General features: G+C 40.3%; 1 protein-coding gene across 1 annotated transcript in view; it reads left to right on the top strand.

Annotated features, from left to right (window-relative positions):
* Positions 1–14,521, top strand: part of ICE1 (interactor of little elongation complex ELL subunit 1) — a 55,452-nt gene that overhangs the window by 34,480 nt on the left and 6,451 nt on the right. Inside the window, exons 13-16 of the mRNA XM_081089714.1 lie at positions 1,191–5,924; positions 7,066–7,234; positions 9,043–9,203; positions 12,101–12,291. Coding sequence (XP_080945840.1) covers positions 1,191–5,924; positions 7,066–7,234; positions 9,043–9,203; positions 12,101–12,291 — 5,255 coding nt within the window. The remainder of the gene's footprint in view (positions 1–1,190; positions 5,925–7,065; positions 7,235–9,042; positions 9,204–12,100; positions 12,292–14,521) is intronic.

Raw genomic sequence — 14,521 nt, 5'->3', positions numbered from 1 at the left:
GATGTATGAGCAGCCTTTGGTGAGATTTTCTTTCTGGTGGTTAGGAGAGATGGAGGAGTCAAGGATGTTGGAAAATAGCAAATGTAAGAAGAAGCCCTACTTGGGCGAGGTAATGTGTAAAATGTTAGATATTAGGTGCGTGTGGAATTTCCAGGTCGACATATACAATGTGCATTTTAGATCTCTGGGCATGGTACTCGAAGGGAGGCGGGGGTGAGACACAGGCATTCAAGATGCATCAGGATGGAGTCCCAGAGAGACTCTGGGAAACTGTCAATACATATGTGACCAAGCAGAAAAGGGGAAGAGGAAAGAAAGATCAAAAACAAGTGCCCAGACAGTGGAGGAAAACCAGATGACGGTATTCCAGCTCGGGGGAAGAAAGGATTCTTTTAGTAGGAGTGTTTCTGTTAGCAGTGTCTAGTCTTCCCCAGACTGCCTTTTTCCTTACAGAACAGGAAGGCCAGGTGGTCAATAAATTTGCTTACTTGGTGGATCACGTGTGAAGGCAGTTAGCAAAAGAGGGGGCTAGTTGAGGGTCAAGCAGGGTTTCTGGAGCAGAGGTAGAGATAGGCTGGGTGGGAGGGAGAGTTGTCACTGCATACACTGTTGAAGGGCAAGAGGTGGAGCAGGTCTGGGTAATAACAACATCCAAGGTATAGCACTTGTAAGGAAGTGTGTGGCGAGAGTTGTCCATGAGTAGTCACCCAGAGTGATGGCCCATTTGATGCTCTGGGCTGGAGTCAGACATTTCTGGAGGAGTGACTGGGAAGTGGAAGAAAAGAGAGGGTTGTGTAGCCAGACTCAGAAGCTTTTTTGGCCAGAAAATGGGGAAGGAGTTGAGAATTAGGAGTGTTTGGAGGTTAGGAGAACAAATTGTACACTAGGCCATGTGTGGACTGGAACTTGGAAGAAACTGTTATGGGAGAAAAGGTGTGAGTGAGGGTAGCTCTGGGGAGAGGTGGGCTTCTTTTAGAAAAGGGCAGAGCAGTGCCATACTTGTGATTGAGACTTTCCCACCTTATAGCTATTAGAGCGATTCCAGAGAGTAAACCACTTGTCCTCCTATGTGTTCTAAAAGGTTCTTCAGGAAGGATTTACTTTGTGTTTTTTTTAATGCATTTATTTGATATTTTAGTTGGTTGAATTGGTATGTAATTAACTTACTAGTATAACTCATTTATTTTAAGGAAACCTACTTTGGAGAATATACAGATTCCAGTGATAGTGACTCAGCCCCACATGGAAGTTCTGAGTATATTTCAGAAGATGATACACCTGAGGCACAGGATTGTTTTGGCTCATCCAGAAAAAATAAAGGAAGTGGTACATGTGAGGAAAAACTCAAATCGCATGAAGCCACCCAAGCTCCAAACACATTGAAAGTAAATGAAGTGACAACTGTTGGGTTTGAGGCATTTACAGCATCACTGAGAGAACCTTCAACCACATTCTCCTTAGCTCGTGAAAAACACTGGGCAGTGCCATCTCAATTCATGAGAAGTAGAAAAAGAGACATTTTAGGTGAGGCAAAAAGACCAGGAGAGGTTAGGGAAATAGATATGTCGATGCAAGCTGAGGGAACACTTTGTAAACCCATCGGAATTGAGAGTGTTGAGAAGTTGTCTGGTGGCATAGCACAAGGGAAGGAAGCAGCCCTTGGGAAGGTAGACATGTGTTATTCTCCCATTGCCAAGAGACCATTAAATGAACTCATGAGATCTGAAGGAAAAACCCCATTATCCAGGAATATTGGATCATCCAAATCAAGCTTTACTAAGTGGACACCAACTGATGAAACCACTTGTGAAGCAGATTGCACATCAGTTTCTGATCATCTTCAGGGACTCTCTGGAGAATTGGAAAAGGAAAGAGAAGACATGCCAGGGTTTGCTTTAGGAGAATCATCTGAACCTGAAGAAGATGCAGATGATGTAATAGATGCATCAGAGCTTGATGTTGAAGCCAAATTTTCTTCCTCTTCTACCTCGGGAGCATTATCTGTCCACAGTAATCCCCAGTTTTCCTCTGGGTTGAAGGGTGGTCATGATACTCATGTTCCTTCTGAAGTAATCCCTACTGAAGTGCGTCATTCAGAACAGAAGTTAGCTAGAACTTCAAACATGTCAGGTCTGCAGTCTGAGCCATCAGAATGTTCTTCAGGAGCAAACAACCCAGAGGATAGCTTGCATGCTCTGAACCCTGAATTGGGAGCATCTGATTTTCATGATCAGAGTAGCAGTGGGGTAGAATGTACAAAAGTTGTGAAAGATATGACCAAAGTGTGTGCCCTTCCTCAGTCAGTATTCATGAAAGCTGTGAAAGGTGGACAGTGTGAAAGCCAAGGTCCAGGAGCTGAGCTCACAAGTCAGTCAGATTTCACAGCATTGGTAGAGTCTCAGTCTGGCTTGATCAAGAGTGGTTTTGTTAAAAGCACTTCTTGGCACCATAGTAATCTGTTAAGGAGAGGTGGTGAAGAAATGCTGATAGCTAAATCAGAACATCAACAAGAGACCAACAATCAGTTACCAAAGGCAATGCCATCCATAGAAAATAGAGAGTCAACATCATTGTTGCCTAACCAAGTGTCAGTTATAACCAAGCAAACGAGGCCTGAAATGATGCAGGGTGCTAGATTGGAACCTTTGAGACTACATAGGAATGAACCTGCCTCAGCAACAGAAAATGTTGATAATGTGTCATCTATAGCAAGATGTGCAGATAAAGAGGAGACAACCCAGAATAGCAAGGAGGTGGCCCAGAACATCAAGGAGGTGGCTGCTACAAAAGAGACTTCACCAGAAGGTTCCACCTCTTGTAGAAAACTAGATTTTGATTCTTCAGGTGGTTCTTTACCAGTAGAAAATTCTCATTGTTCCAAAAATAGTAAGTTATCTTTCTTTTCTGAAAACATCACAGTCTCAAACCAAAACATGATGGAACCCTCCGTGCAGGCAGAGCTGCAGGAGCAGTGTCCATGTCAAAATGCCACAGATTTGGACTCATCTGGGTTGGGTGCAGATAAACTTCCTCCAGCCACAGAAATGGCAGCGTCAGAAGATTTTCCTATTAAAGAAATATCCTCTGGAGACCCAGTCACATCTGGTGATGAAGCCCTGGCCATTTCAAAGGACTCTCCTAGTGTAGAGCAAAGCCTGGAGGAGCCTCTGGAGCAGCCATCACCAACTCCTGGCTGTGCTCCTGAAGGTCTGGGCCCGACAGATACTACTGCCTTTTTACCAGCGATTGGCAGAAAAGATGAAGAAACAGATGGTGTTCCCCAAAGTAGCCTTTCTGGTCCTCTGTACTGTTACACAGGCATTCGGGAGGTTGCGGGTGGTGATACTGAGGTGGAGGAGAGTGAGGCCCCTAGCTGCAGTGAGGGTGAAAATGAGCCTGAAGCCGTGATGGGTAAACAGCAACAGGATGCTGCCGAGGCCTCCAGAGATGTAGGAACTGCGGATGCTGGTGCTGCCGAGACAAGGCCTTCCACAGAGGTGGGCTGTCTGACCTCAGCGCTACAGGACTTCAACATCAGTACTCTCTCTGAGATAGATAGACTTTCTACGTCAGAAGTTGTTATGTTTCTTGAAAGTTGTCAGTTGAAAGATTATAGTTCAGGGGACTCTGTTCCTGAATATTCTAGCAAAGAAACTCTAAATGAAGAAATGAACAAAGAATTAAAGCAAAATGAAATATCAGGAGAAAAGTACAGAAAGCAAGTCTGTGAAGAAGAAACACTCAAAACCTGTGAAGAGTGGATTGAATCAGAGGAAGATGATTGTCCTTTAAAGGACGCGAGTCAGCTCACTCAGTGTTCTTTGGAAACGTTGTCTGAGGTGCTCACCAAGATTGGGCAGGAACTTCAGTCCAACTGTGAGGACTCAGATGGAAAAGATGCTAGTAATTTACTGCTCTTCAGTATACATGACAGCCTAACAACCGAACCCATAAAAGAACAAGTCTCACCTCAGCAAACAAGTGGCTCCTTGTTGCACCCTTCAGATCCATCCCCTTCAGCAGCTGGTTTGGATGCTAAGGGCAGTTCTCCCACTAATGGGGAATCTATTGAAAACACTCAAGACAGACCTGAGGGTAACTCAGATGTGACCAGACTGATTGACAGTGGGGACGAAGTCCTGCCACAACCAGCAGAGCCCCCAACCCAGAGTTGTTATTCAGGAGACGAGCAGACAGCTGAGCACAGTGCTGGTTGTGAGGAGGCAGAAAGGACATTTCAATGTCAGATATCTACAGTAACTTCCAAAGTTATAAATAAGGACCAAGATCTAGTCATTGAAAAGGGGGACAACTGGACCATCATAAGTGGGGTACCACTCATGCCAAATGTGGACCAGGTTATCCTCTGTGACACCCCTGGAGACATCCCTGCTTCCCCAGTTGAAGAAGAGCCAGGAGCTGGCTTCATTTCTGTTATTTCTGCGGAGAAGTCCCCTGAGACCAGCCACCCTGGCTCTCCATTTCAGGAGCCCCCCTGTGATAGTAATCTTCCATGCACCCAAGAGGATATTTCCAGCAGTGGTCAGAGTTCTAACTTTGATAAAAGTCGTTTACGGAACAGACCTGTGAAACCTAGTGTAAGGATAAGTTCTGAAATTTATGATTTTGAGTCTCAGATTGTTGCATCGGATCACACATATTATAACTCAAAACTGGAGCCAATTGACAAAAACAAGAATCGATCAAAGATTTCAAACAAAGACCAGTCAACCAAACTAGTAAAGACTTCAGCACCAGGCAGAGTTGAAACTAATCCAGGTGAAGTTTCTCAGTCATCTTCAGGGGACAGAGGTAGCACAAAAACCCAGAGACCTCAAACTCAAACCATTCTGGCCAATGCTGACACCTCTACCCCTACAGATTGTTCTGCTGACACTCTGAGTAAAATACGGCAGGAGGTGGGGCCCCCTTTGCCACCCCTGCTTGCTCCTTTGATTGCCACGCCTCCAAGGACATCACACCCAGTTTCTCCTCTGATATCAAGTTCCAGTCCCTCCTCACCCACCTCTCCTGTTGTCCAGCTTTCTCCATCATGTGAGATCCCAGTGCCACCCATGATGTCTCCTTTGCTGGAAGATCCAGCACATGCCTCCCCTTCATGCACATCTATGTCTCCATCTGCTGTACCTGCTGGGGAGAGGATATTATCATCTCCTTTGCAGTTTTGTGCTACCACCCCAAAGCATGCTCTTCCTGTGCCTGGCAGACTGCCCCCCTGTGCGTCAACCCACACTGCTGTGACTGGTCCGCAGGAAAATTCTGTTAAAATTCTTGACACCATGTACCCAGAGTTATCTGCCAGGGCCCGCACTCTCAACATCCTCAAAGGGAATATTCAGCTCACGCGAGGGCCACCTGGTGACCGTCAGAATTTACCAGGGCCGGTCAGTGCTATAACAGGCTTCAAAGCAATCACTTCCATGTCAACCGCCTTTGTCAAAGCAGGGGGCAGCTCTGGTGGTGACTGTAACCAGGATAAATCAAGAGATTTGGGGCCCCAACAAAATTCAGGTGGGAAAAGGACATTGTCATCATGTACACCGAGGAGTGCTAAAAGACTGCGCCTGGATAGCGGGTCCCCGGAACCAGAAACCTCGAGCCCCGCTCCAGAAGGAGTCAAACACCCCCGCAGGAACCTCCCTCAAGTTGAAGTCACAGTGACAGATGAGGAATCAAGTTCTGTTCCAGCTGCCAGTATGGTTTCACAGTTGCCTCTGAACCCCAAAGAAACTGTGGAGTCCCATGATAAAGCCATAGCTGATGCTCTGAAGAAGATTGCAGAGTCCTCCTTTGACCTGTTGCCTGTCATTCGGAGTCATGTATATGTGGGGAATATCTCCAAAAAGCCTGTAATGAGAGATCAAGAGAAAGAAGTTGTTTATGATTTCAGCACAACAAAGAAGGTAGGTGGCAGCTGTATCTGAGAGTTTAGGAGTTGCTCATCAGGGACAGGCTGTCAAGGTGGCAGATGACCCCAACAGAGCTTTTAGTTCAGAAATGAACAGTTATCCATACAAACAGGCCTATACTGTATGTCTAGCCACCATTCTATGCATTTGAGATAAGACACTAGAGATTTGGTCATTTGTGTTCATCAAATAACTTAAAATTTTAAAGTATTCTGTAAGAACTAAAATTGCATGTGTCCCATAGAATCTGACATGTTTACAGGCTCGAAATTATTTGCTTGAAAGCATCAAATGCTTATCACATAATAGAGCCTTTTTTTTCTGTAAATAGTATTATGTACACATTTGAGAGTTTGATAGTCTTTCAGAAAGACAGCCTGTGGGCTTGGTTTCCTCTTCTCAATGTATGTCGCAAGTCAAACAGCAGGTATTCAGTTTCAAGATGAGGGTTGTGCACATCTACAGTTTATTAGGACTGTAACAGGCTTATATTTTCTAAATGCCCATATTGACACCTTGTGTGGATGACTTCCAGTACCATGCACTCATACGTTACTGGTTATCTGCACAGTCTCCGATTCATAATGGTATAAATATTTTTCTTAGATTGTTTACTTCCAGAAAGCATACAGAACACTAAATAATTTTGAAAAGATGTTTATTTTCAAATAGATATGTCAAATTACTTAATGCTTTTCTTACTGAGCAAGAAAATGTTACTTCATATTTAAAGATCTGAACAGGGTAAATGTGTAGAGTACAATGGAGTTGAGAAAACAAGAAGGGAATAGGATAGATTGGGCTTAATACATGCACACACACAAATTGTAGCAAACACCAAGACACTATAATTGGTGGGAGTGACAGCAGGCAGCCAGGTGTGCTCAGATTTGCCTCTAGCACCTGTAGCACTGCTGACCACAGGCAGCTGACAGGTGTGAACTTATCCATCCCCCAGAGCCCTTGGCTTACCTGCTAAGCAGGTCGTTACTGGTTAATACCCTCTTCTACCTTCTGATAGTGCCTGTGTGTTATTTTTCCAATAGATGCTAAATTTTGCAACTTAGGTTTTCTTTCATAGGCTAAAGATAAATATCGTACATTGCCTTTTGATTTTTTTTTTTCTCCACCTCAGCATTTAGCGGAGTGCTTGCTTCACTCTATTCTCTCAGAACTAAAACTTCAGAAGATATCTCTGGAGCACAATTATATTCATGCACTCTGTAGAGTGTATGTGGGTATTTGTCGGCAACTTGGAGACTTGGAAAGAGCTCGCTTGTTCTGCTACAGCCTACTTAAGGAAGGTATGTTCCACATGACAGCTTTTTTTGTATTGAAAATATATTGTGTGTTTACCTCATTATATTTGGTTCTATATTTTTAGCTGAGCAATTGCTGTGTATTTTTTAAAAATTGTGTAATGATTTATACATTTACCAGAGGGCATGTAGAGCCTTAGGTATACCTGTCCATCCCTGGTTTTCAGTAGGAGAATTCCTGTGACTTGAACTTACTTAAATCAGCATTTCACTTACATAGGATACATGGTCTCTCATTACTGTGTATTTGTTTCATTCCTTGTGCAACTACTTTAGAATCAGATCTAGTTGACACAAGATAAGGGAATGATTTAAAGTCAATGGTAAAGTACATTACTGTGTCATCAGCTGGAAAGGACAGGAATATGAGATGGATTCATAAGCTCATGAAGAATATCAGAGAAGAGGAAAGGAGGACTGTCCTTTGATTCTCTTTTCCCTTTACTACTATTTCTTCAATCTCTACTGATGATCAGATTAGGAGTCATTCTTCATTATATCATATCGTTGGTGGAGACATTTTTAAATAGTAAAATGATATACAAATGCAATGCAATATATTAGAAAGTCTTATCTAAATTGCAAAGACTTATAATCTTTTATTACCATAATGCTTCTGGGCTTACAAATCAGGATAATTGAATGTATCCATCACTTCTAGAATTGTGAATGAGGCTGTTCACAAGTAGAACAGAGAATCAAAAAGATGTGGCTTCACATCAAACAGAATAAAAATCTTCATGTTGAACTGGCTGCAACCAAATTGCAAAACAATTTTGATAGTTTCTTATAAAATTAAATCATTAGTTTATCATAGGACATAGAAACGTCACTCTTAGGTACTTACCCAACAGAAATAGAGACATATCTTTGCATGAACCAGTACACAGATATTCACAGTGCCTTCACTTATAATATCCCATAACTGGAAACATGTCCATCAGTAGGTGATGAAAAGCAAGCATGATTATGAGCAGTGGCATACTACTCCCCCTGAAAAAAGGAGTGGGCTACTGATGCATAGAACAGGGTGGATGAATCCCAGAAACATTATACTGAGAGGAAGTCAGACAGAAAGGGTACATGTGCTCCATGTAAATTAGGCAAACATTTAAAGTGACAGCAAGCAGATCTGTGTTGTCTGGTTTTGAGGTGAAGTGATTCATTGGAAAGGCTCAAACCCTGGGAATTTGGCATGATGGCAATGTTCTATATATTGACTGGTGAAGGTTACATGGATGTATTCATTTATCAAAATTCATCCAACTGTCTGCTTTAAAAGAGTGTATATTATTGTATTTTAGCAGTACCTCATTTAAGTTAATTGAACAAAGGACAAGCCACAGTGTGGAAAAAGTTATTTACAACAAAGGATTATCATCCATAATTTAAAAAAAAAAAAATATTTTCAGCACCAATTGCTTTTTGTGTTCTACAGGGGTGTTCTCTTGTAAATGCATACAAAAAATAGCCTGAAATGACACTAGCCAATTAGAAGGGCTCTGGGACTGGGGCAGGCTGGAGAAAGGGTGATTGCCTTGTCTTCATGTTTTAGAGTTTATTTCTCTTTTCAACAGTGGTATATATATCCATGTATTATATTTCAAATTTAAAGAAAGTTTGCCAAGGGGATGGGGGAAAAAGAAGAGAGAAGCAGATTTTTAAATAACTGAGGCTGGGCCTCAGTGGGTACGAGGCCTTGCAAGGTTCAAGTGAAATTACTAACATTTACTCTTAGTTATTTATTCATTTGATCAGTCATAAGGTTTATTATCTTATTTTATTTTTTACAGATTTTCCAGAGTCAGAAAAATTGACTTTGTTCATTGCAAATATGTGGCATGATATATTTATCTCTCAATCAGTGATTAATAAGGCAATGCAGCTAGTTGCCAGGCAACGTGCTAAAGGAGAGGTTCTGAACTGTTTAAGAGCTTATCTCAACTGGGAAAAGGTGAGGTTTATTTTTACTTCTTGTAATATCATACTTTGTAGATCTCACATAAATGTTGTTGTTTGGTTTTCTATTAGCTGATAGTCCTTTTAGAGATAATATATTCTGTGCCTTAGATCCTTTAAAATGTCATTTTAGCCTAAGCTTTTTTTTTTTTTAATGTTGTTCATTAAGTATGTATGTGACCCTTTGGGAAGAATTATAGACCTGTGTATTGTGTTAATTTAACAGTTTATTTTGTGCACTAATTTATGACTGATGAGATTATGCATATGTGTAAGGGCTCCAAGGAGAGCTATAAATAATTTATTTCTACAGTATGTACTAAGAAAGATGAAAAAATTATCTCAACTTTTTCCTGTTAAGATTTTTCTGAATCTTATATTCTATATTTTTTTCTAGTTGATGGAATTTCTATTACTTTATTATTTTCTTTATAATATAGTATCTAGGTTGGTGTTTTAGTAGTTTTTGATATTAATATTTATTAGATTCTATTTTCTTAAAAAGAGCAAAGAAAAAGGCCACTCTCCCAGGCTGCCTATAGGGCCACTTGGCTCCTGTGTCAACCTCCATGTGTGTAAAGGAGCCTTCTCCTTTGGCCATTTGGGATGAAGCCAGATGAGATGATTTGATAAGAAGAGACATTATTTATAAAGAAGATAGAATTTTAGTAAATGTATTTACCCTGTATCAGATTAAATACAAATATAAAGTCAAAGCTATAAAATATGAGGAATACTTGTGGGGAAAATACTATTAAAGTACAAGACTTCCAAATTCTCTTACAGATTTCAACAGATCTGATAGACAAAAATCAGTAGAGACATAGTGGAATTCAATAATATAAAAGGTAAACTTGAATGAAGAATTTGCGTTTTTTCATATTTTGTAAATGTGGCATTTTTAAAACTAGTCATGATTTGGGCCACATGAAAACTTTAATATTTAAAAAGTAAAGATTCTACATACACAATTCTCTGGTAATCAATAAAATTGGACATAATTAATTCAAAGATTTCAGAAAAATTCCATAAAAGTGACTTGGAAATTTAAACAGCCCTGGACAAATTGGGAACAAATAGAAACTCAACAGTAAATTCATGGTCTTTCAAATGTCATTGTTAAGGAAATTTTTCATAACAAAGTTCTCTGGTTTTAGAAAACCTGTAGTCATTAAAGTAGTTTAAATGTCTTTATTATTAAGCAAATAAATAAAGTTGGCTGGTTATCATCTTAAAAATTAAGTCTGTGACAGAATCTAGAAAAAATATAGTTTAAGGTAATACAAGTAATCAAGTAGAAAACAAAAAACACAAAAGGAAAGCATTGTCTTTAAAAATACAAATAAGACTGATAACTCAGTTCAGATTCATGAAAAAAAGAGAAAAGCCAAAAATATCCAAGAATTTGGCTGAGGATAAAGATGTATCTACATTTATAGGATAATGACCAAGAAGACTACTACTTACAATCAAGAGCAACAGATTTGGAAAACTAGAATGATTTCTTAGCAAAATAAAACTGACCAAAATTGGTTTTAGGAGTGGAACACTTGATTAAACCTGTTGTTTCAATGATCATAAAAGAGGTTGAGAAGATGATTAAGAATGTACTATACAAAAATCATGTGTAGGTTCCACTTGTACTTTGCCTTATCTTTATAGAGCCAGATAATCCCAGACTTTTTCAGAAATAAAAGATTGGAAGTGCTCTGTTCATTTTTCATAATAAACCCTAGTAAAAAAAAATTACTCAAGAAAACAATTATAAATCTGCTATGGTATTTACCCAAGAGAAGTCAAATTTATGTCTACACAAACACTTGTGTACAGATGCCCATAGCATCATCCTATGTAATAAAAGCCTAATATGCTAAGTGTCTGGTCGTCCGTTCAACCAATCAAAGTGTAGTATGCTAATGATATGCTAAGACCACTCAACCACTTGCTATGATGTGCACTGACTACCAGGGGGCAGATAGTCAACCGATTGACCAGTTGCTATGATGTGCACTGACCACCACGGGGCAGACAGTTGACCAATCACTATGACATGCACTGACCCCCTGGGGGCAGATGCTTAATGCTCCCCAGGGGGAGCGCCGTTCAGCCAGAAGCCAGGCTCATGGCTGGTGAGCACAGCGGCGGTGGCAGGAGCCTCTCACAGCAGCAGCATTAAGGATGTCCGACTCCCAGCGGGAAGCGGGCCTAAGCTGGCAGTCAGACATCCCCAAGGGCTCCCAGACTGCGAGAGAGTGCAGGCCAGGCTGAGGGACTCCTCCCCCCCCACCCCCCGAAGTGCATGAATTTTGTGCACCAGGCCTCTAGTTAACTATAGTCTAAAGCTATAGGGTGCATGGATAAACTGTGCTATACCTAGATAATGGATTACTACTCAGCAACAAAAAGGAGCATTCAGACTACCAATGCATGCAAAAACTTGGATAAATACTAAAAACCATGCACAGGTGTGAAATAGTGGCTAGTACTATCTGATTCAATTTTGTGAATTTCTGGAAGAAGGAAACTAGAGTCAGAAAAATGACAGAATTTATAGTATTTAAAGCTTAAATGTTTTATTATAATAACTTTAAATCTCTGATTAGAGTTAATGAAAATTTGCATTACAGTCTGGATTGCATCTTGTCTCTTTTCTGCCTGTCTGGATTCTGCATCCTGCTTAGAGCTTTTTATCTGGCCTACCAACTACCATTCTAGCATTATTTTAGGACATGTGCCATAACTGAGATAAACCTAATTCCTTATTCAAAATACAACTTTCAGAAGGTGTCTTTTAAAACTAAATGGTTAATTGACGCTTGTTTTACTCTTTGAGGCTACTTATAAGATGTGTTGTTTTACTTGAACTCTAAATTTTATGTTTTTGTTTGCTAGAATGCTCCTGCAGATGTTGGCTTCATGGTTTCTAAGCTGCTTTTGACCATACAGTTATGTCCAAAAACAGAATTTCAGTCCAGTGAAAAATTTGGTGAAGACCTAAGTGATAACACTTGGGAATACATATTTGCCATTGATCTTCTCTGTTGCCATCAGAAATGGATTTGGACACATGATAACATTATAAGGTACAGGGCTCTTTTGTAACTTACAATAAAATTGAGTAATTCTTATATATACGTAAAAGGCTAATATGCACAGTCTCCACTCGAGAGTTAAACCGGGAGACCAGGAGTTTGATCGCTCGCTATGACGTGCACTGACCACCAGGGGCGGCACGGAATGAAGGAAGGCTCTAGAGCAGCCGTGGGCAAACTACGGCCCGCGGGCCGGATCCGGCCCGTTTGAAATGAATAAAACTAAAAAAATAAAAGACCGTACCCTTTTATGTAATGATGTTTACTTTGTATATTAGTTCACACAAACACTCCATCCATGCTTTTGTTCCGGCCCTCCGGTCCAGTTTAAGAACCCATTGTGGCCCTCGAGTCACAAAGTTTGCCCACCCCTGCTCTAGAGGTTCCTTCCCTCTTTTTAAACTCTTTGTGTTAGCTGGAATACACAGTTATTATTTTATTACATTGCTGACTGGTTTTCTAATTTTTTTCTATAGCAATACTGCTTACTCTATTTATTAGCATATAATGCCATGATATTAATAGCCTGTGTGCTTCATTCTAAAATACTTATTTGAATAAACTTTATTCCAGCTTTTGCCATTTAGGCCTCAATTTCCGGCTCTTCCACAAAATACCGACTTCTGCGCATGGGCCACGAAGTTTCAATCGCACTGTACGTGCGCACCCGCACATGGTATTTTGTGGAAGAGCCACACTCAAGGGGCCAAAGAGCCTCATGTGGCTCGCGAGCCGCGGTTTGCCGAGCTGCAGTTTGCCGACCACTGTTAATAGGCTAATGTGTTGAATGATTGCTGAATTATGGTTTGAATAATTTTTACTGTTTAAGGTGGCTGCAGCATTTACAAGTGACATTTTGATTTGCGTAAGAGTTAATAAAACTACCCTTAAAGTACTTGTATCACTATCATATCTCCTTGCTTTATTTTTTTGTGCAAGTACCTGTCACTACTTTTCATTATAGTCTGTTATTCCTGTCTCTCCCAAGGAGAAATGACACATGGCAGAGACCCTTTGGTTCACTGGCATGCTCCAGCATGTAGGATGGTGCCCATGTAAGGGATATGCTCAACAAATATTTGTAGAATGGAACATAATGACCATTATTTTAATATACAAATACTCTGGAGAACCCCACATGGAATAGAAATATTCAAAATTCCAGGTTAGCAGTTCATCTCACCTGGGGTTTCAGGAGAGAAATAAGTAAGGAATTACCTTTTCTTGTGCATCTAGAATTCTGGCACTCGCTATATACCATCTTTGGAAGAATGGAGAAGAATAGTCAAATTTCTGTTATGTAATAATTCTTAATTTTCTTGGAACCCTGACTGAGAAAGGCTGATTTGAAGGAGTTTATGACATTGAAATGGATTCACCAAAGGATTAATAGTCCATATCCTTGAGATACTGGAGGAATTTATTCTTTGGAAATTTGTTCTCTCACTCATTTTTTTTTCCTCCTTAACCAAGGGAAAGATTATATATTTAAATGTCAGCAGTGGGGAATTAAATTATTTAATGAGATACAGCCATATTAAAGTAGCTGTAGTAGCTATAAATGGATTTTTATACATTGACATGGAAGTATTTCATAGTCTTATTAAGAAAGTGACAGAAGTCTATCCAGTGCCTTATTTCTGTGTAATGATGTGTGAGTGCCTACCTGGGCCTCATCTTCCTGACTTCATGGGAATGAAAGGCCAGAAGGCAGGTGGCTCCTCTGTCCCCCAGTGATTTGACAAAGGATACCACCAGGGATGATGCCAAACAGGTATTTGTTCAAGGTCCTCCCGCAAGTGGTGAAGACACAGTGTTGAATATCAGGATCTCTGCCTGAGTGACTTCAGACCCTGATTCCTAAGCACTGTAGTCACTTCCCCCTGTTTTTAACTTACATGCACATGTAGAAGTGCGTGGAAAGAAAGCCCAAAATTAGAAGAGTAATAATTATCTAAGAATGTGTTATTTGGGATGCTTTTGGTTTACATTTCCCTTTTGGTGTCTGCATTTAGCTTTCCTAGTACTATAAATGCTATGTAAGATGTAAACACATTTTTTTGAAAAGAGAAAGCAGAGAGGAATTGGCACTGTTTTCTGAGATTAGAAATTTTCCTGAATTCAGCTAGTGTTGTTTTTTTTTTAATTTCCATTGTTTTAGTTCTTTTTACAAAACAGCCTATTAACCTATCTCTTCCCATAGAAACTATTGACATTTGAA

Source organism: Myotis nattereri (assembly GCF_964212035.1).
Source record: "Myotis nattereri genome assembly, chromosome: 4".
Classification (NCBI taxonomy): domain Eukaryota; kingdom Metazoa; phylum Chordata; class Mammalia; order Chiroptera; family Vespertilionidae; genus Myotis; species Myotis nattereri.
Note: the sequence above shows the minus strand (reverse complement) of the source record. Positions and strands in the feature narration are given on the sequence as shown.